Source organism: Rattus rattus, chromosome 4 (genome assembly GCF_011064425.1).
Source record: "Rattus rattus isolate New Zealand chromosome 4, Rrattus_CSIRO_v1, whole genome shotgun sequence".
NCBI lineage: Eukaryota > Metazoa > Chordata > Mammalia > Rodentia > Muridae > Rattus > Rattus rattus.
Window position 1 is genome coordinate 6,430,566 of NC_046157.1, and position 21,821 is coordinate 6,452,386.

Sequence of the window (21,821 nt, forward strand, 5' to 3'; positions counted from 1 at the left end):
TTCGATGGGGTCCCATGCTACCCACTCTAGCCCTTGAACTCCTGATTTCCCGGTCGGCATCAGTCTGCCTCACCTCGGCATCAGTTTGCCTCACCATGTTGTCTCATGATGGAAAATTACCCCATTCACTTGAGATCTCTCCCGCAGAAATTCCAACAACTTTGTTTAGGTTAATAGATGAAGATATTATGAGGACACTTTTCTACACAATGAATCATTAATTTTATTAACTTTATTGAGATAGACAAAATATATATATATAATATAATTCACTTTGAACCATTGAACTCAATGTGTTACAGATCCACCACTAGAGTAATTTTAGAAAATTTTATCAGCTTCCAAAGATACTCTGTACTAATCAGCACTGATTTTTAACTTCTAACAGTTACAGCCTTGGGCTACTCATCTATGTTGTCCACAGACCTGTATATCCTGGAATTTTTTATCCACATCCATATGATGTGTGGCCTTATCTGCCTGCCTTCTCTGCCTGCCTCCCCTCACTCAGAACAGTGCTCTAACCCAGCACCATGTTACAACACGTGGCAGTTACTTCACACAGTTGGAATGTGTCAAGTGCGTGTATATGCCACTTGTGTTGATCTGCTAAGGCCATTTGGTTTGTCAACCGGAGGTGTGAATTATTCTATTAGCATAATTTTGTATACGTTTTGTATACGTTTTTGTTAGAGCAGGCAAATAGTCAAAAGAGAAGAATGCTTGTAGTAGTAAACATACATTCATTGAATTTTTCCGATAGAAGTGCAGTCAGAGGTATAGACTGACTGTAGACATTCCTGAAGTCTGACCATTGGAATTATGAGGTAGAAAGATACAGAGAGGAGCTTTTACTGACCAGCTATCAGCAGAAGCAGCAACCATGATTTGTACTTCAGAACGATCTGTTTGGATTTTAGGAAGGAATCATACTGAAATTAGGTGCCAACATATGTGGCAAAACGCAGAAGGCTGAATCACAGTTTGCTGCCGTGGGGCCCTGCCAAGCTTTGCCATTCCTTCAGAGGAGGGCTTCCCTGGGCTACCAGCCTTCTGAGGTAGTCACTGGGCTCCAGTTGGGGGATGTCAGGGTTCTGCCTATAATATTTCTGCAGTTTCTCTAGAACTGTGGGCAACCCAACTGAGGCAGCATAGAACATGGGCCCGCCCTTGTGCCTTGGCCACCCGTACCCGTGCAAGTAGATGACATCAATGTGCTCTGGGCGAGCAGCCATCCCCTCGTCCAAGATGCGGAATGCCTCATTGATGAGGGAATATAAGCAACGCTCCAGGATCTCCTCCTTGCTGATGGTACGCTGCTCAATGTGGTGGGCCTCTCTATATTGTGACAGGAACGTAGAAAGCCAGGGATCAGGTTTGTGGATGCGACCCAGTGGCTTGTCATACTGATACCAGCCTTTACCTGTCTTCTGACCAAATCGCCCAGCTTCACAGAGCATATCGCCAAGTGGGGAGTACCTGCTGTTGCCCCTCTTTCGGGCGGGGGTCCCTGGTGGCAATGATGGTCCAGTAAGGCCTTGCCCCTTGCGAACTTTCCAACCCACATCTAGCCCTGCGAGGTCTGACACTCTGAAGGGTCCCATTCTAAAACCAAACTCTTCTAAGACCCCGTCTACATCCTCTGGCTTGCTACCTTCCTCTAACAAGAAATACCCCTGGTTGTAATAGGGAGCCAACATCCGATTCCCAACAAATCCATAGCAGTTGCCAACCACTACTCCAATCTTTCCGATCTTTTTGGACAAGCTCATAACCGTGGCGATGGTAGTAGGGGACGAGTATCGGCTAGGAATGACCTCTAGCAACCTCATGACATGGGCTGGTGAGAAGAAGTGGGTGCCAATCACCAGCTGAGGGCGATCTGTGGAAGAAGCAATGTCGTCCACGTTCAGCGCCGAGGTATTGGTGCACAGAAAGGCTCCTGGCTTGCACAGGGCTGACAGCTCAGCGAAGACCTTCTTCTTCAGGTTCATGTCTTCGAACACTGCTTCGACCACCAAATCCACAGTTGAAAGTTCCTTTGTGGATGAGGAGAACCTGAGTTTTGGTTTTGCCAAAGCTTGGCCGTTCTGATGCGCTCTGGATGCTTCCTTCTCCAAGGTGGAAGTGATTATCTTCTTTGCAGCGTCTAGCTGCTTTGGGTCTGACTCCACGGCAACCACAGAGATCCCCACTCTCGCAAAAGAAATGGCGATGCCTCGGCCCATCGTTCCCAAGCCTGCGGATTCGGAGAAAAGGAAAGAAAACGTGATTAGCTCTTACTGGGTGCCGAACAGTTAGCTGGTCACTGGTAGAAGGCGTCTGTGGCAAAGTGACATTTTAAAAGATTGACCCCAGGGATAGAGCTGCTGGTCACTATCACTGCGTGATGATCACACATGAGGCCCTAGCTTCTGTGCCTGGCACTGACAACTCATAAGAACACTGGGGTTGGTCAGTGAACATAAATGTATCGAATAGTTCATGCACTGTTATGTGCTCCGGGGAGAGAGGGGGATATAAAAACCATTAGGATTCACATGCACTCATCCACACAAGCTATTAGAACTAATAGACAAGGGCTGGAGAGATGGCTCAGTGGTTAAGAGCACTGACTGCAGCACTGACTGCTCCTCCAGAGGTCCTGAGTTCAAATCCCAGCAACCACATGGTGGCTCGCAACCATCTGTAATGAGATCTTCTGGTGAGTCTGAAGACAGCCACAGTGTACTTATGTATAATAAATAAGTATATCTTTAAAAAAAAAAAAAAGAACTAATAGACAAGTCCAGTCAAGTTGCAGGATCTAAAATCTGGACATGAGAGCACTGTGCTCCCTTTAATCATGATTCCCAGAGCTCTTCCACTCTGCTCACAGATTGGTACCTCACTCAGTTGTCATCAGAGAGGCCTCACCCAGCCACTGATGGAAACAGATGAAGAGACCCACAGCCAAACATTAGGAAGCGCTCAGGGAATCCTATGGAAGTTGGGAAGGAAGGATTGTAGGAGCCAGGGCGGTCAAGGACACCGCAAGAAAACTTCATAATCAACTAACCTGGGCTCGCAGGGGCTCACAGACATTGAAGTGACAATCGGGGACCTGCAGGGGTCTGACCTAGGCCCCGTGCATATATTTTAGAGTTGTACAGCTTGGTCTTCTTATGGGAGTCCTAACAATGGGAGCAGGGCTGTCTCTGACTCTTTTGCCTGATTTTGGGACCCCTTTCCTACTACTGGGTTGCCTCATCCAATCTTAATACAGGGGAGGTGCCAGTCTTTACTGCAACTTGATATGCCATATTTGGCAACTAGATATCCCTGGAAGGCCTGCCCCTTCCCAAGGATGAGTGGGCATGTGCCGGGCAGAAATTGGAGGAGAGGAGAGAGGAAACTGTGGTTAGGGTGTCAATAATATTAAAAGCAATAGTAATTTTAAAATATTTATTTCTCTATGTGCCTGTGCCATAGACATCATTAGGAAGAGCTGGGCGTCCCTGTCTGTCCTTTCTGCCTATTCCTTTTGAAGCAGGGACCTCTCTTTTAAGAGGCAGAGGGTTTGTGTCTTTTCATCTAGTCCGGAAGCCAGCAAGCACAGTCATATTCTTGTCTTGGCCGCCCTCCCCGGAGCAGGTGTTATAGGTGTTTGGGGGCTGCTCAACTTATCATACGGATGCTGGGACCAAAACTCTGATATTCACAACCTCAAAGCAGTTACTCTTAACTGCTGAGTCATCTCTCCCGCCCCAGTGTATTTCCACATATTAGCAATGAACTGTATGAAAACAAGGAGGAAATTCTACCTACACTAACATAAAAAATAATTATACTTTTGGAATACATTTAACAAAGGAGGGATTGTGTTCTAAAAACCAATGAAACACCATTGAAAAACTAAAGAGTGGCCAGGGTATTTATTGTTCAGTGTTAGAGGGCCTGCATGCACAAGGGTCAGAGTCTGATCCCTCACATTTAAAAAAAAGAAAGAAGGGGCTTGGGGATTTAGCTCAGTGGTAGAGCGCTTGCCTAGCAAGCGCAAGGCCGGGTTGGTCCCCAGCTCAAAAAAAAAAAAAAAGAATGAAGAGGGAGGGAAAGAAATAAAAAGAATCAAAGAGACCTAAATAGTGGCTGAAAGACAGCCAATGATCATGGACCAGAAAAAAAATTCAGTATTGTTAAGATGAAATATCAAATTAATCTGTAAAGCCAATGTAGGCACTATTCCACCCCAACTTCTTGCATAAATTAACACCAGATTCTAAAATTCATACAGAAATGCAAGAAACCTAGAAGAGTCAAAAACAGTATTTTTAAAAATTGGAGATGGGGCTAGGGAGATGGCTCAGCAGTTAAAAGCACTGGCTGCTCTTCCGGAGGTCCAGAGTTCAATTCCCAGCTCACAACCATCTGTAATGGGACTCAATGCCCTGTTCTGATGTGTCTGAAGACAGCAACGCTGTACTCACCTACCTTAGATAAATTAAATCTTTAAAACAAATCGGGGAAGTCATTCTTCCCAGTTTCAATAATTAGGACAAACTGCAGTAGTCAAGGCAGCGAACAGATGGTTTATACTGAGAGTTGGAAACAAACTCCACTCATATGGCCGATGTGTGGACAGAACTGCCACAGTTGGGAGGTCCTTACAGCTGACCCACAGAATGGAGAGAGTTCGTGGGCTCCAGCAAGAATTAACAAGTGTTGGGTTGGGGATTTGGCTCAGTGGTAGAGCGTTTGCCTAGGAAGCGCAAGGTCCTGGGTTCGATCCCCAGCCCCGAAAAAAAAAAAAAAAAGAATTAACAAGTGTTAACATGAGTACCATGTTCAACAAAATAATAGCTTCCCCGAGAAAGTGACAAAATAATAGCTTCCCTGAGAAATTGACATTTGAAATGTGCTATGTTTTTTGTACACAACAGTGCCATTGCACATATGAACCAACAACAGCTTTGACCACACACGCAAGACCGGTACAACATGGGGTTGGACAAAATCCCAGCATAAAGGAGAGGAGGGCAGGGAGTCCATCTGCAAGCCTAGGAGCCTACTGGCTAGTAATGGCTGTTGGCACAAGAAGAGTCAGTTTTCTTTAAGGATGAGTCCATCCTCCCTGGAGGCTTCCCATGTTCCAGTAGATGGCCTTACACCCATGCACATGTTAGCAGCACTAGGTGGCTTCTGTGGTTTTGAAAAAGAGAGAGAACACATGAAGTCAGGAGAAAATAGTGGTGGGGGAGGGTAAGGAAGGGACTGAAGGGAAGGGAGTGGGGAGCTAGAGCTAGACACAGTGTACACATGTATAAACTTCTCAATCGATTAGAAGAAACTCACAGGTTTAAAGAATGTCCTTACCAAGAACGCCAACTGAGGAGACGGGTTGAGCAGAGGCTGTTTTCCAAGACGCTCCTGAGGGAGTTGACCACTTATTTGCAGACTTTTCAGCAAAGAAGGCATACTGTAGGGCTTTAGCCTGCCCAGACGCCCGGAGGTACATAAACAGCTTTTCCTCTTCCTTGATGCCTACTTCGTAGGGATGCTTCACAGAGGCCTGGATTGAGCGGACACACGTCTCCGGAGCCAGGACGCCAGGGTACTGTTTTCGTACCTTGGCGATGGCTTCTGCAAAAACACTGTCCATGTTGGGCAAGCTTGGAACTGGCTTGTTAAAGATCCTGCGGGGTTCTATGGGTTTATCTGGAAGAGATTGCGAAAGGTCAGAGTACCATTAGCATAGCAGGAAGGGAACAGGACTGTACAAGAGCAAAACAATGGTGCATGGCTCCTACGACCCAATCAGACGCCATGCATTACAGCTCAGTGCATGGTTCCCAAGACCCAATCAGACGCCATGTACGGCTCAGTGCATGGCTCCCATGACCCAATCAGTTGCCATGCATTACAATATCTGATGAAACACAGATTCCAAGTCTGCAATCTTAGTAACTTCAGACCGTAAAGTAAAAATTTAGAAGATCTAAAGTATTGTGTTACTAATTCAGACATAAAAGGTGCATTCTCTTTTTATTCTGAGGTCAAGACAACTTTATAATATACTGAATATTAATCTGTCTGCACAGAGTATAGTTCTTAGTATTCGTATATTCAAAATTATTCACATTTTTCCTAATAATGACAAAACCTTTAGACTACCATAACAGACAGGAATGTTATACGAGGCAATGATTGCCAATGAAAAAGAATTGAAAGTTCATTGATAAGGTCTTCCAGGATAGTGAATTAATTTTTAATACAGGAGGAAAGATAACCCACAGGGCAAAAAAAGAGTCTTTTTTTTCTTCCCCCCAAAAGGTGGTGGTATAGCTGGATACACAGGTGGGAGAACTGATACACAGGTGGGAGAACTGATACACAGGTGGGAGAACTGATACACAGTGGGAGAACTGATACACAGGTGGGAGAACTGATACACAGTGGGAGAACTGATACACAGTGGGAGAACTGATACCCAGTGAGAGAACTGATACCCAGTGGGAGAACTGATACACAGGTGGGAGAACTGATACACAGGTGGGAGAACTGATACACAGTGGGAGAACTGATACCCAGTGGGAGAACTGATACACAGTGGGAGAACTGATACCCAGTGGGAGAACTGATACACAGGTGGGAGAACTGATACACAGTGGGAGAACTGATACACAGTGGGAGAACTGATACACAGTGGGAGAACTGATACACAGGTAGGAGAACTGATACACAGGTGGGAGAACTGATACACAGTGGGAGAACTGATACACAGGTGGGAGAACTGATACACAGTGGGAGAACTGATACACAGGTGGGAGAACTGATACACAGTGGGAGAACTGATACACAGTGGGAGAACTGATACACAGTGGGAGAACTGATACACAGGTGGGAGAACTGATACACAGTGGGAGAACTGATACACAGGTGGGAGAACTGATACACAGGTGGGAGAACTGATACACAGTGGGAGAACTGATACACAGTGGGAGAACTGATACACAGGTGGGAGAACTGATACACAGTGGGAGAACTGATACACAGTGGGAGAACTGATACACAGGTGGGAGAACTGATACACAGGTGGGAGAACTGATACACAGGTGGGAGAACTGATACACAGTGGGAGAACTGATACACAGGTAGGAGAACTGATACACAGTGGGAGAACTGATAGACAGGTGGGAGAACTTGATACATAGGTACTAAGTAAATGAATTCTGTTCCCTGCCAAGCATCCGCAATCCTCAAAACAAACTATAATTTCACCGAATTCCTAATACTATAATTTTTTCTAGGAAAAAAAAAGCCCAGAACTTGAGTTAGGCATCAGAACCATGTGGTTCTATAATCGTCTTAATTTAATGGAATGATTTTTAAATCAGATAAAAACACACACCAAATCACAGTTACCAAAACTCAGCACCACCTAATGGGTTCTACTAAGGGCTACTAGCTCCAGCATGAACCATCTGCATAAATGTACCCCTAAGACAGTCAGACAGAGCCTAACACAGCATAAATGAACCCCTAAGATAATCAAAGAGCCTATCAAAGCTTATGAACCCCTAAGATGGTCAGAGAGCCTATCAGAGCTTATGAACCCCTAAGACAGTCAGACAGAGAGCCTATCTCAGCTTACGTCATACATACAGCCATTACAGAAGAACACAGAGCTGACAGCCATGTGCTAAGGAGTTTCAGGAAGCAAGAGAACAGTCTAGATAGCATCACGTATACTGGGGATTCTGAAATCTCATACTGTTTTGGGTTTTTTGTTTGTTTGTTTGTTTTGTTTTGTTTTTAAGCTAAATGTGAGACCATAACTTGATTACACAAACATTAATTACCCATACTTGTGAGAAGGCTTTTAAGTGAATGCCACCCTATAGGACAGCGTTTCTCAACCTAGGGATTGTCACCCTTCTGGGGTGTCAAATGACTTTCTCATAGGGGTCACCTGAGACGATCAGAAAACAGATATTTACATTAGGACACATACAGTAGCAAAATTACAGTTATGAAGTAGCGACGAAATCATCTTAGAATTGGGGTGTACCACACGAGGAGCTGCATTAGGAAGGCTGAGGACCACTGCTATCGGACATAAAAGTCATTTTCAGATGGGAATGCAGCAGGTTAGCAACGTGTGGTCCCTCCTCACCCCTGTCTTCGGAGAGAGAACCATGAGCTCAGGCCCTCACTTAGTTACTCAGTGCATCAGCCCGGCCCACCATGCAGGGGAGGCAGGTTTAACAAGGAAGGTGAGGTCTGTGCAGGCGACGCCGGTGTTATTCATGGATGGCCAATGGGCTGTGGCCTCACCCACGTGGGACCCTGCAGACCTGGAATGCTACACGTGAGCCTGCTATTGTATGGCCCCCTCCATGACCAGAACTGCCTTCCAACACCACAGCACACCAGCCTTCTTTGAAAGGTTTAAGAAATTCAAATGTCTACTTCTCACCACATACATACTTAAAACGGTTTAAGGACAGAGGCAGAACACAACGATCTGAAAAACATTCGTGTCTGACTTCGATGTGCAGCCTCATAGAGGGCCAGGAGCAGACTTAGGCCTGGGAGTCACTTCCGGAGGACATCTGCAGTTGCCGGAAAGTTCGTCCCGACACTGAGGAGTAAGAAGGCACCTACACCAGGCAGGCAATGACGGCCTCTGGCAGTACTGCCCGAGAGTTTAGCATCAGCTTCTGGGGAAAGAGGAAGGCTGGGGACTGGAAGGAGAGCTCAGTGGTTAAGAGCACCGGCTGCTCTTCCAGAGGTCCTGAGTTCAATTCCCAGCAACCACATGGTGGCTCACAAACTCCCAGTTATAGGATCCGGTACCCTCCAGGCCTGTGACCACTTCTACCCTTGGCTCTGCTCACAAGTTTTGACAAAGCTATGTGACAAAATGTGGTCATCCCCCACACACCCTTCTACCAACGGTGCAGGAAGAGATTATCAGTCTGGCTAACGAGACCCAAAGTGTGGCTCACATAAATTGTTTCCTTAGAGACAAAGACTCCTTTCCTCGTACTCTGACCCAATGTGCTGCACCCGTGTTAGAGACTCCACAAATGACTGAGAGAACGGTTGCGTATCCTCAACTCCAGGAAGGCTACTCACGATGGGTGACACCTCAAGAGGAGGCTCCCTGTGTAGGACAGATCCCCCCATTCTTTGGAAATATTCAGAGAAAGAAAAAACAATAGATTACAAAGAGTAGGCAGTAAAATGAAAAGCAAGACCAAGGGAAAGCACTAGGAACTCTTGGAAGCCACAAAATCCAAATGAACAGGAACCAAAGTCTTTGGGCAGAAATAGAATTGTTGAAAATGGACTAAGCATCCAGGGCAAAGGGCCTGAGCTCATGACACAGACAAGAACGGAGCGTCAGAGGGCACGCAGCGTGGTAGCATATGCCTATCATCCCAGAACTCAACATGATGAGATAGGAAGATTGAGCATTTGGCCAACCTGGGCTAGTCTCTGCCTCAGAACAAAAACCAGGGCCTGCAGAAATGGCTCGGTGGTTAAGAGTCCTTGCTGCTCTACCACAGGACCCGAGCTTCACTCCCAGCAAGTGACTCCCAGCCATCTGTTAACTCCAGGCCCGAGGGATTTGATGCCCCCTCTGGCCTTTGAAGGCATTGCACCCATGTGCACAAACCCACAGGGATATATACATAATTAAAATCATGAAATAAAACCTTAAAAAAAAAACCCTAAACCTACTAAGTGCCTAGAGCATCCTTTCCTCAGCCGAGACTCCCAGATGAATGCTCTCTGTGCCCAGCCCTCACTCCAGGAACTTGGCATGGGGACTAGGAGTTCTTACCCAAGAGACCGCCAGGCTGCTAGTCACAGGCAATCGGGAATGAGTGGCACTTTACAAGGCCCCCCCTTCCTCAGGGCGGGGCAAGGAATTCAATGTGGCTCTGTTCTATCCCTTGTCTCTGGGATAAAGCCTGGTGGGATTCATATGTTAGGAAACATATAACACAGTGCTTAAGAGAACTGGCTGCTCTACCAGAGGTCCCGGGTTCAATTCCCAGCAACCACATGGTGGCTCACAACCATCTGTAATGGGATCTGACGCCCTCTTCTGGTGTGTCAGAGGACAGCTACAATGTACTCATAAAGAAAACAAATAAATGAATCTTGTTTTTTTAAAAAGCCTGTTTGGGGGTTGGGGATTTAGCTCAGTGGTAGAGCACTTGCCTAGGAAGCGCAAGGCCCTGGGTTCGATCCCCAGCTCCGAAAAAAAGAACCAAAAAAAAAAAAAAGCCTGTTTGGCTTAGTTAAGAATGGTTTGAGACAGGGTTACTATGTAGTTCTGGTTGGCCTTGAACTAGGGACAAGCTCCTGCCTCAGCTTCTTAAACTGGTATACCAGTTTAAGCCATTTCACGCATCTTAAAATGGACATTTTAAACACTACCAGGGAGCTGGAGAGATGGTTCAGAGGTCCTGAGTTCAATTCCCAGCAACCACGTGGTGGCTCACAACCATCTGTAATGGGATCTGATGCCCTCTTCTGGTGTGTCTGAGGACAGCGACAGTGTACTCATAAAATAAATAAACAAATCTTTACAAAATAAGATCTAATAACCGTGTGGTTTAAATCTTAGTAAAAATTAACATGACTCCTCTTTCATGTTGTTTGTTTTTGTTTTTAAGGTTTGTAGAGACAGGCACAGCAGCTTCTCCACTCCCTCCAGACCAGCGCTTGTGACTCACTCCCCTCACTCCTCTGGGGTGGAAAATGAAACCTTTGAGCTTCTCAATTCGACACTGGAGTAGTAGTGACTGTGGCAATAGGCTGAAGGCTTTTTGACAGAAAATCCCGACTCAGTGAAGTGAGAGAACTGACGCTGTACAGCAAAACTAGCTTCGTAGAGGAGACTTCCCACACACGTACAAACACACATTAACGAGGGGTTGGCTGCTTATGAATCTGACCATCGAGGTGGTCCACCAGTTTCGTTTTGTCAAATGTTTACAGACCAGTGGCTGCATTTGAAAGCAAATGAGAGAGGGAGAGAACAAGGAAATCACAAAAAGAAGAGTGTAAGATTAAAATGAAAAGCAGACGTGGCCAACTGTGCCTTTGTGAGATGATAGGACCACGGAGAGCAGTGAGGTGTTCTTAGTCAGGCCTTTACTGCTGCCACCTCTTCTACTGTCCACCTATTACACCCATCTTCCCAAGGAGGTCACTGGGTCTCATGTAGCCAAGAACGGTTCTCTCCCTCCTGCCTCCACCTCAGAGAGCTGGGATTACAGCAGGGTGCCAACATCCACAGTTTTAGGGGCTACGTGGATTGAACCCAGGGACCTCCTACATGTTAGGCAAGCACTCTATCACCCTCAACCTGAAATAGTCAAGATTGCAAACATTTGTGCTCAGGCAAAACAAACAAACAAAAAACCCAATAGCAATAAAATCGCTAGCATTTTCCATGGGATTCTATCACTGAAACCCAAAACAGACACTGGGGTGTGCTTGGTTGTAGGAAGGCCGAACACTGAGATCCCCGCCCCCCCCAGTACTGGCTTTGCTTTCTCAGAACATGGCCAGAAATTAATTTTGTGGATCCCTTCTTTGTTAGAGACAAGAAAATTAAAAGAAGACCTATTGTGGTTCACACATGGCTAAGAGGAGAATAAAATCCTGATGTCCAATCCAGAGGTCATTTCCGTATCAGACGCACCCACCAAGACACTGGCTTGCCTCTTTTCCCTCTGGGCAAATTCAATGGCTTGGAAAGTAGAAAAAAGAACAATTATTTTTAATTATTTTATTTCAGTATTATTGTATGTGTACGTACAGGCACATATACCTGTGTGTGCATGTGTGTGTGTGTGTGTGTGTGTGTGTGTGTGTGTGTGTGAAATTCATGTCCTCAAAGACCAGTGAGGATTCAGAGTGGTAAAAACCAATTGTCCATCAGCTAAAGAAACTACGGAACACTCTTCAGTAGTGGAGAGTAGTCAGTTATTACTACATGGGACAACACAGGCGCCTCTCAAAAGCATGCAGAGTCCAACGCTATGTGGATGTGGAATTCTAAAAGCAGAAAACTGCTGTGTCTTGAAGTCTCAGTTGAATGGCCTCTACCGGAAGGAGCCGGTTCTTTTTGAAATGAAAAATATATATCCTACTACTCTCTGGTGATAACCACACAACTGTAAACCATTACCAACACTCAGCAAATGCTACACTTAAAATGAATGGGTTTTGGGGTTGGGGATTTAAGCTCAGTGGTAGAGCACTTGCCTATAAGCGCCAAGGCCCTGGGTTAGGTCCCCAGCTCGAAAAAAAAAGAAAAAAAAAAAAAAAAAAAAAAAAGAATGGGTTTCACTGTTCATAAACAAAGCACTGAGAAAGCCTGAGGAAGCCTAGGGGCATTCGAACTCTATTCGTCTGGATTAGTACTCAAGTGGGGAATTGTAAATAAAGTCAATTACGATCTACACAATGAGGAATGCATACAGCTGAACACATTAAACATTAGAAATGGGGGGGGGACTAACAAAACCTAAGCTAGGAAAAAAATTAAAGCAAGGGATGGCGATATCTGCCACACATGTGCGAAGCCGGGAGTCTGACTCCCCGTGAGCCTCCCCGCACAGCCAGCGAGCAAACAAACAGCAGACTGCACCACAGTAGAAGCAAAAGCCGCAGAGTAAGATTTGTGAGGTGTTTTTTTTTCACTTACCGTTGTCTCCTGACAGTTTTCATAACTACTTTTACGGATTCTAACTAGCTATAGGTACAAAATGTATGTACATTTTTGTGTTTTTGTTTTTTTCCTTTCTCTTCTTGGAATTGGAATCAAGCCTATGGTTTCACTCCGCAAGTACTTATTTTAGCATTCCTTCTCGTCTCCGCCACACAGTTACCAGGCAACAACCAGGTAACACCTGGTTTATTATGAAAAGCACTGTTTGGCCCTTCCTCTCTGTTACTCTCTTACTCTCTCTGCCTCTTCTCCCTCTCTTCCCACCCCTATCCCACTCTCCATGTATTCCTGGCTGGTCTCCTCTCCTCTCCTCTCCTCTCCTCCTCTCCTCTCCTCTCTCTCCTCTCCTCTCCCCTCCCTCCCCTCCCCTCCCTCCTCCCTCCCTCCCCTCCGTCCCTCTTCTCTCTCTCTCTCTCTCTCCCCATCCCCACCCTGTGTGTGTGTGTGTGTGTGTGTGTGTGTGTGTGTGTGTGCATGCGCCTTTCTGTCTCTACTCCCTTCTCAACTCCCCTTCCTATGCCCTAAATAAACGCTATTCTATACTATACTGTCATGTGGCTGGTGGGGAGGGTGGCAGCATGGGCCCCAGAGGCCCCCTTTCACCTCACCATACTGCACTTCATCAAACATATCCTTGGCTTCTCTCTCTCTCTCTCTCTCTCTCTCTCTCTCTCTCTCTCTCTCTCTCTTTCAACACAACACTTATCACTCAGGCAGAACCTCACTGCTGAAACATGTGTACATCACAAGCAAGTTTACACACCTCCATACACTCTTCTCAACAAAGCTTTAAAACCATCACAAATAACTGCCCCTAGCCAGAACCATAGGCAACTTAAGTTTTAGAGCAGACAATGGCTTGAGGTTGGGGTGCCACCAAGTGGACAAACTGTAATGTTGCTAAGACCAGGCATCATTCTGTTTTATAAACTTTGGAGTTTAATGTTTACAGTTAACTTTAAAAGCTGACCATAATAAGAATAGTAGGCCTTGGTCCTTATCCTCTGTTTGAAGTACTCACAAAGCAGAAAAAAACAGGGAAGGACAGAACTTCCCATAGGAACCCAAGCTGCTATTGGTGGAGAGATGGCTCAATGGTTAAGAGCACTGACTGCTCTTCCAGAGGTCCTGAGTTCAATCCCAGCAACCACATGGTGGCTCACAACCATCTGTAATGGGATCTGATGCCCTCTTCTGGTGTGTCTGAAGACAGCTACAGTGTACTTGTAAGAATCAAACTTAAGGACAAAGGTTGCCTTAGGCAAATACCAGGTGGAATTTAGGATAATACCCTGTTCCAGGAAATGAGCTAACCGCCCTTAACATGGATCCTTCACCACCCACTCTGCATGCCTAAGATATTTCCCCACCAAGGGCCTCCAATGAATTCAAAGGACAATAGGTGGCCACCAATGAATTCAAAAAGTAATAGGTCCCACCAATGAGAAATAACCAACTCTTGCTGTAACCTAAAGCTTTTGTTCTTCAAGGATGCCTTTGTCCTGATTACAGGGCCACCCCAGTGCACTGGATCATTAAACCTCTTGCATCGATCTCCATCTCTGTGTCTCTGTGAGTGGGACATCCCAAATGTAGGGCTCAGAGGGCTTTTCTCGGGTCTTACATACTCACATACATACAATTAAAAAACAAACAAACAAACAAAAACCCAGATCATCATTAAGAAAAATCAATAGTGGGCTGGAGAGATGGCTCAGTGGTTAAGAGCACTGACTGCTCTATCAGAGGTCCTGAGTTCAAATCCCAGCAACCACATGGTGGCTCACAACCATCTGTAGTGAGATCTGATGCCCTCTTCTGGTGTGTCTGAAGACAGCTACAGTGTACTCCTATATAATAAATAAATAAAATATTAAGAAAAATCAATAGTATGAACTTGAGGCCCATTCCTAGAATGGCCTAGGGCACTCTCTGCAAACGAATTGTGCAAGTCGATGCTCACAAGCTAGGTCGGTTCCGAGCTACGAGCCAGGTCAGTGCCCACAAGCTAAGCAGCCCTCCCTGGAGCACAGGGCCACAGACCTGTGACAGCAGCCTGGGAGGCAGAGCACCACTCTGGAGGCAGAATACTGCAGGTAGGACAGCTCCGTGTGGGCAGGACTTGCTGACTCCTGGTTAGAAGGCAGCAGTATTTTCCCATTGGAACCCCTTATCTTTGTAGTGTGAATGCCACTTAGTCGAACCATAAAAAAAGATGTTTAAAAAAAAAAAATTGGTCCCTGCCAGAGGCACACCTCGAAGTGACCCCGAGCCTTCTGTCACTAGCACACACTCCATACTGCCTGGAGCCCGACAATCCTCACAAGTATTTTCTTAGGCAATTTTAGCTTCTGTGAGGGGCTCCAGCCTCCACGAACTTTCCCACAGAAGTTATCAAACCGCTTGGCTTCTGTTGCGATTTTCTCACAAGAAGGCTAGTAGGAATTGAACTCTGGCTTTGCACTCATCTCCCAGTTATATCCTCAGCCACGGTTTCAAATTTTTCTAGATTTAAAGGCACAGCTTGAAGTTAAAAACAACAGCAAAAATCAGTGAGCCACTATGAGTGAGTGGTGCTAAAGGCACGCTTGGTCTGCAGGGATGGCAGGGGCAGAAAGCTCCAGAGGCCATGCTGTCTCTGAGAGCTGTGCAGATCCCAACCAGCCACATGTTTGTTCCTCTGTCTCAACTTTAATTCTACTTTTCAAGCAGAAAAACACTCATAGGGTATAAAATGCCCAAAGCTCACAAATGTGCAGTTCCTCTGCCCAGGAGCACTCCCGGAAGCTTCAGGCACAGCCAGCAGGCACGCATACCCATTCTCGGCATATACACCTTCTCTCCCACCCTACCTTGTTCTGTTACACTGTCTGCAAAGCACCACCTAAAATAACATTCTTTTCATTAGCTGATACAATGTACCAAGCGTTGAAGCTGCATTCTACTACATGGAGGCCCCATCAGCTACTTACGGGATTCCTTAGTAGAATGCACACTTAGCGTGTTCCTGATCTTGCACTATTTTTTTTTATTATTGTTTACCTATAATCTTCTGAGCAAATTTGATGGCTTCTTCAACTGGGTCTGACTTCACGACTGCATCCAGAATTCCAAGCCTGAGTGCTTCATCTGCTGAAAGATATTTTCCTGGAGCAAAAGGGAATAAAAGAAATCAAAGAACGGTGTGAGAACAAACTGGGGCGTTGCTCTGTCTGGTGGGGAAGGTTGCCATTCCTGGAGATGCCAACTGGTCCGTGAAATGCCTAATGACCTGACTGGTGTACTTGATGATTTGTTTTTGAGACAGGGTCTCACCGTGTAGCTCTGACTGCCCAGGAACTCCACGGATAACCCAGGCTGGTCTCAAACTCAGAGATCGGCTCGTCTCTGACTCCTGTGCACCACCGTGCCGGGGCTGGACTGTAGTGGTTGAACTGCACTACAGATGTAGCCACGAAGCTTGAATTCAAACGGCAGCTCTGATTCTTACTATTAGAGAAACGAGGGACTGTACAAGGACTCCGATTTCATCTCTGATAATGGAGGTGATTATGCTTACCATGGTAATTCTGAGTAAAAGAGTGATTCTGAGCGGTCTCTTTAGATCCTTATAGAGGTGTATAACCTGTGTGTCTCTACAGAAGTGGGTGAAATGGTTGGGTTTGGGGTGTAGTAGAAGAAGAAAGCAACAGAACGCAGAATATCTACATTGTATCTACTGCAAACCAGGAACTGTCTATGGAGATTCCAAGGATGCAGACACTTCAACAACTGCTCCTTCAATGTCCGGGCAGGGACGTGAAGCCCCTAATCCCAAGCTTACTAGAATCAGAGCTCTGCTGAGGGTCAGCAACTGCTACCCCAACAGCCGTCCAAACCTCCTCCATTGAGGAGGGTGGGGCAGGCGAGTGGTGTCAAGTGTCATCAGTATAAAGACTCTTGGGTGAGCCAAAGTGATCCTGCTTGGGCAGGGCAAAAAGACCAAGGCATAGAAAATGAACCTGGGCACTACACGGAGCCCTGGGGCAACAAGATGGGGAAACGAGAGCTGCCCACGCAGGGGCTGGCTCTTACCAAGCTCTTGAGGCTCACAGAAAGAATATTATGGGGGTTGGGGATTTAGCTCAGTGGTAGGGCGCTTGCCTAGCAAGCACAAGGCCCTGGGTTCGGTCCCCAGCTCCGAAAAAAAGAAAAGAAAAAAAAAAAAAGAATATTATGGCTGTGTTTTCAGTTTAATAATGCCTTAACAACAGGCCTAATTCTGATCCAAACTACTAACGAGTAAACACAAGGAGGCCCTGCAGGCTCAATCCAAAGCCTCAGCCAGGCTGAGAATCATTCTTTCCTGGGCCACACACAGTGTGGACCGGACCTCTGTCTCGCAGGCTGTGAGCCAATAGCGCTGGAAGATGAGCCGTAGGCAGACCCCAGAGTGACCGGAGCACGGAGCACCTCCCACACATTTGACATTGCCATGTTTCTTTCCAAGTTTCTTCAAGATTTTTTCCAAAGCTTAAAATTTCAAGGTCTTCATGGAACGTTTCTGAGCTATCACTTTAAAATCAACTACCAACCCAGCCGCCAGATCGCAACATCTACTCCAGAAGACAGGCGTGGGTTACTGGACTAGTGTCTCCCTATTCACCGAGCCTTTGCTACACAAGTCAAAACCTGTCCATCTCGGAGTTTCTGCTTCTTTTCTCATGAGGCTAGCATGGTGGCATCCCATGAGTCAGTGCCGTGGGCAAAGCTAGCAGCGTCCCGTGAATCACGCTGTGGGCAAAAACCCAAGCCAAGTTCCCTTCAATTCTCTTTGTTTAAGAAGTCGTTTTTCTTCCTGATTTTTCTCTGGGGCACTTCTGGCTTCTGGACTAGTTTCTTCAATTTCCTCACTGACTTAATTCTGTAAACCTTAGGGTTTGCCAACTTAGAACCCACCACTTTTATTCCCTCAGATATTCTATGATTCTGTTTCTATTTTGTCTTTTGCTGAATAGCCCGTCTCACGTGCACTGAATTCCCGTAGAATTCTGAATTCCAAGCATTCTCTGAAGAAACTGAAGCCACTTCGAATACTTTCCATCCTTTAAAATACCCTCATATTAAACGATTGATAATGGGACTGTTTGAATGAACTTGAATTCAATACATCGAGTTTTTCTAACTTTCCTTCCACACGCCTCTTTTAAAAGGACAAAGCTATTTTTAATTCATATAGACTGATGGCTTCTATGTTGGCCCACATGCATATTGCTTTTCTGTCAGTTTTTAATCAGAGCATATAGATCTCTAATATTAGTTCCATTTATATCCTTAGGAATTAAAGATCTACTATCACATAGGTTGTATCTGTCAATATTTACTATACTGGAAATTAAAACTGGGAACCTTAGAAAGCTTTCTGAATGAGATAATTTTTAAAATGATGAGAAATTCATTACATGCTAGCACAACTTTTTGCTAAAATAACAGAATTTGCACCTTTGCTATGTTAACTGCTCATTCGCTAGGCTATCATCTGCAAATGAGAGCCTCATCTTGATCTTAGAAAACAGCTAGAGCTAAGGAATTGGGAATTCTAAGAGGGGCCTAAGCACAGTTTCCAATCTGCATCGCCCTCTGGTAGATGCCGCTACTGTGCACATGGTGAGAGGAAAGATGGCCCACAGGTTCACAATGAACCATGCTTGTTTGGAATAAGTACTCATTCTGTCTTCCAACCTCGCCTCAAAGGAAAATCACGTTTTTTTTCAATTCCCCATTCAAAAAGAAAAACTTTCACTTAAACTATTATCTTAGGGGTTGGGGATTTAGCTCAGTGGTAGAGTGCTTGCCTAGGAAGCGCAAGGCCCTGGGTTCGGTCCCCAGCTCTGAAAAAAAGAACCAAAAAACAAAACAAAACAAAACAAAAAAAACTATTATCTTAATACCTTGAAAATGAATAATTCAGTCACTGGTACCTAAATTTGAAAATTCTAGTTTTAATTCTTTTGGCTATTATGCCCACCTGCCCACCTGTCTTCCTTTCTTCCTTCCTTTCTTCCTTCCTTTCTTCCTTCCTCCCTTCCTTGTCGCTAGGTCTAGCCCTCACCACACTATATGGCTGAAAAAGAGCCTTCCTGCCTATAACTACTGAGTGCTAGGATTAGTCAGGAATCACCACACCGGGTTTTATGCAGTGGAACCTGGTTTTATGCCAAGGAGTCAACCCAAGTTTCACAAATGCTAGACAAGCGCTCTACCAACTAAAGTACACCCATGGCCCCAGACATTAAACTTTCTAAACCAGGTCTGATTATTATGTTCCTATATGAGCATGTAGTCTATGGATAAAAGGATAAACTGTAATATGTCTCTCGTGGGCTCCTCATAGAAACGTTTGGGAAGTGCTCAGGAAAGTTACTGTTTCTATTTCACAGATGACAAAATTTGGAGTCAGAGAAGCTAAAGTAGACTCCTTAGAACTCAGGTGGGCGGTAAGTGACCAAGATAAGATTGCCTAGATGCTGGCCTAGTTCTCCACATTGATCCAATCACAGCCGGGGTTTCCACTGACCTGAGGTAATTAAGTCAAGAGCAACAGGAACTCCAACGACCCTGGGGAGAAGCTGGGTTCCTCTTGCACCAGGAAGAATCCCCAGTGTGACTTCTGGCAAGCCGACACGAGCCTACAAAACATTAAAGGAAGAACCCCCACCTTAGGAAACAGTGAAATGAGATAGTAGACAAGCGCACTCCTGACATCCCACCCATAAGAAACAGTTTCACTGAAATCTGCAACAGTGTCCAGAGGGCACGCACAGTCTGTGTCTGCTGTCTCCTTTAATCCCTGTCTTTCCACATACCCTTGCTTGGGCACATTTTCCCCTTTGACTCCACAGTGACATGTCACAGAAAACAAAGTAGCCTCTAGGGCTCTCGGAGTTCCCACAAGTATCAGAAAGTAAAGAAAACCCAGAGGAGGAGAAAGAGTGATACAGAGCTTCTCCCATCTCCAGACGCTACAAAGAATACTCACAACCTAACAATAAAAGGACAACCAACTGATAATGGGCTGATTATCTGAGCAAACAACACCCCAAAGAAAGGACATGAGTGGCCAATGGTGCTCAGTAAGTATCAGTGGCCACTGGGGATATGAACGTAAGCCAGGATGAAACCCACTTGCCGCCTGCCTGCCAAATGAGTATAATAAAACAAGGCAGGCGCTCAGCCTGGCAGCACAGGCTCTCAAACTATGCAGAGATGCCTGGCCTGGGAGCTGCCAAGGACGGCATGCGTATCCATGACGTGTTTCACAGTTTTCAGTAGAGAAGGGACCATCAGGGTACAAGTAGTTCTCAAGGGAAAACAGTAACAATGGGGGAGGGGGGAGTTTTCATTAGGAAAGGGAATAAAAACCAGAGGAAAGAGGGAAGAGGATAAGCTGTCAAAATGTCTGAAAGAGTCATAAGGGAGCAAGCTATTATCTCTCTACCTAAGATTACATATAATCTGAATCTGTATCTATGAATACATATATGGCTTTCTTTTTTAGGTTTATTTATTCGTTTCATGTAATGAGTACACTGCTGCTGTCTTCAGACACACCAGAAGAGGGCATCAGATCCAATTACAGACGGTTGTGAGCCACCGTGTGGTTGCTGGGAATTGTACTCAGGATCTCTGGGAGAGCACTCAGTTCTTTTAACTGCTGAGCCATCTCTCCAGCCCTATGTATGTGTTTTAAATGGCATTTTTCCCATCTGAGCTGACAATGCTACCCACGAGGGGTATTTAACACATATGCTATCCATAGGGTATTTAACGAAACAAAACAAAAACCCACCAGGCATGAGAGGTCTCTGTTTGAGCGATTGGTCATGAGTGACCAAGAGGCTCCCAGCACACTGTCGCATCTTACTGTTTGCCTTCTGTTGCCTCCCAGAGATGGACGGAAAGTCTCTGCTGCTGAGGGCATTATGCACTTTGGAAATGGGCCCCAGAGGCTATGGAGCTGGAATTGACCTAAAAGCCTCCCCGAGGACTAGCTTACCTGGTACACAGCTTCCAAAGGAGGGAAGCAACCAACCGCATAAGCCAGTCATGAAGCCCATGAACGAAAGCAAGCACCACGAGTGCAGTGGCAGCACCCGCACCTTCATGGTAACCAGCAGCTCTCTAACTGGACGTAAGGCCTGCTCAACAAAGGGCAGTCCTTCCTGGAACTGGAGACCTAGCCGACTTACATGGCTCAAGAGGTCAGAAGGTCTTGGAGGGGGAGCCTACAAGCACCACTTTACTGAAGAACACAGTCACCAGCCAGATATTTGCCCTAATCCCCAGATGAGTGTAGTCCTCACCCCTCCTCAAGGAAGCATCTCTTTGTAACTCTTGAAGACCGTTATAGAAAACCACAACCAATCAAAGTGCAGAGTGGTGGAGCCCCAGTCCCAGTGGAACGTCCTCAGAACAACTCTGGAACCTAAGGCCCAGGGAACGCTGTGAAAAGGGGGCACCAGCAGTCAAGGCGCACAGGACTGTCAGCAGTAAGTCAGCCGTTCCAAGCCATCAGCCACAGGCATAACCGCACTTAGAGCTGGCACTGAAGGCAGGGCCCACCCTAACTGCACCCCTAGGCACCTCTTACCTTTGCATTGGCAATCCGATAGTGACAGCCCAGGGCCAGCTCCAGTCCTCCTCCGAGAGCCACACCTTGGATAGCGGCCAACACAGGCTTCTGGTATCTCTGTATTTCATCTACCAAGCTTCCTAATGCAAGGCCAGGGGTAGAAGCACTAAAGCCATGGATATCAGCACCTAAAGACACAGGGACAAGGAGAAGTGGTTCAGAAGGACTGAGCCTTGATCACTAACACGAGGGGACCCAGCCAGTCTTAGAAGCCCTGGGGCTGAGAGGTGCTCTGTTCTCAGACTATAAACAGAAGGTAATGAGAGAAAAATCCAATCTTTATGGTGAACCAAATTCTATGCTCCCATTAAGTTCTGGAAATTTTAAAAGCTCAGAAAAAAGAACTAGGTTCTTTACCAAGTCAATCATTTTGGGAATCAGTGCCTCTTGCTGTTCACCAACCTATTTTAGAAG

General features: G+C 45.9%; 1 protein-coding gene across 1 annotated transcript in view; it reads right to left on the reverse strand.

The window, feature by feature from the left end:
- Nucleotides 1-675: 675 nt before the first annotated feature.
- Nucleotides 676-21,821, reverse strand: part of Ehhadh (enoyl-CoA hydratase and 3-hydroxyacyl CoA dehydrogenase) — a 35,704-nt gene continuing 14,558 nt past the window's right edge. The window contains exons 3-7 of the mRNA XM_032900001.1: nt 21,366-21,535; nt 19,293-19,404; nt 15,779-15,883; nt 5,353-5,694; nt 676-2,239 (exon numbers count right to left, since the gene is read on the reverse strand). Of these exons, the coding sequence (XP_032755892.1) occupies nt 978-2,239; nt 5,353-5,694; nt 15,779-15,883; nt 19,293-19,404; nt 21,366-21,535 (1,991 nt within the window). The 3' untranslated portion in view covers nt 676-977. The remainder of the gene's footprint in view (nt 2,240-5,352; nt 5,695-15,778; nt 15,884-19,292; nt 19,405-21,365; nt 21,536-21,821) is intronic.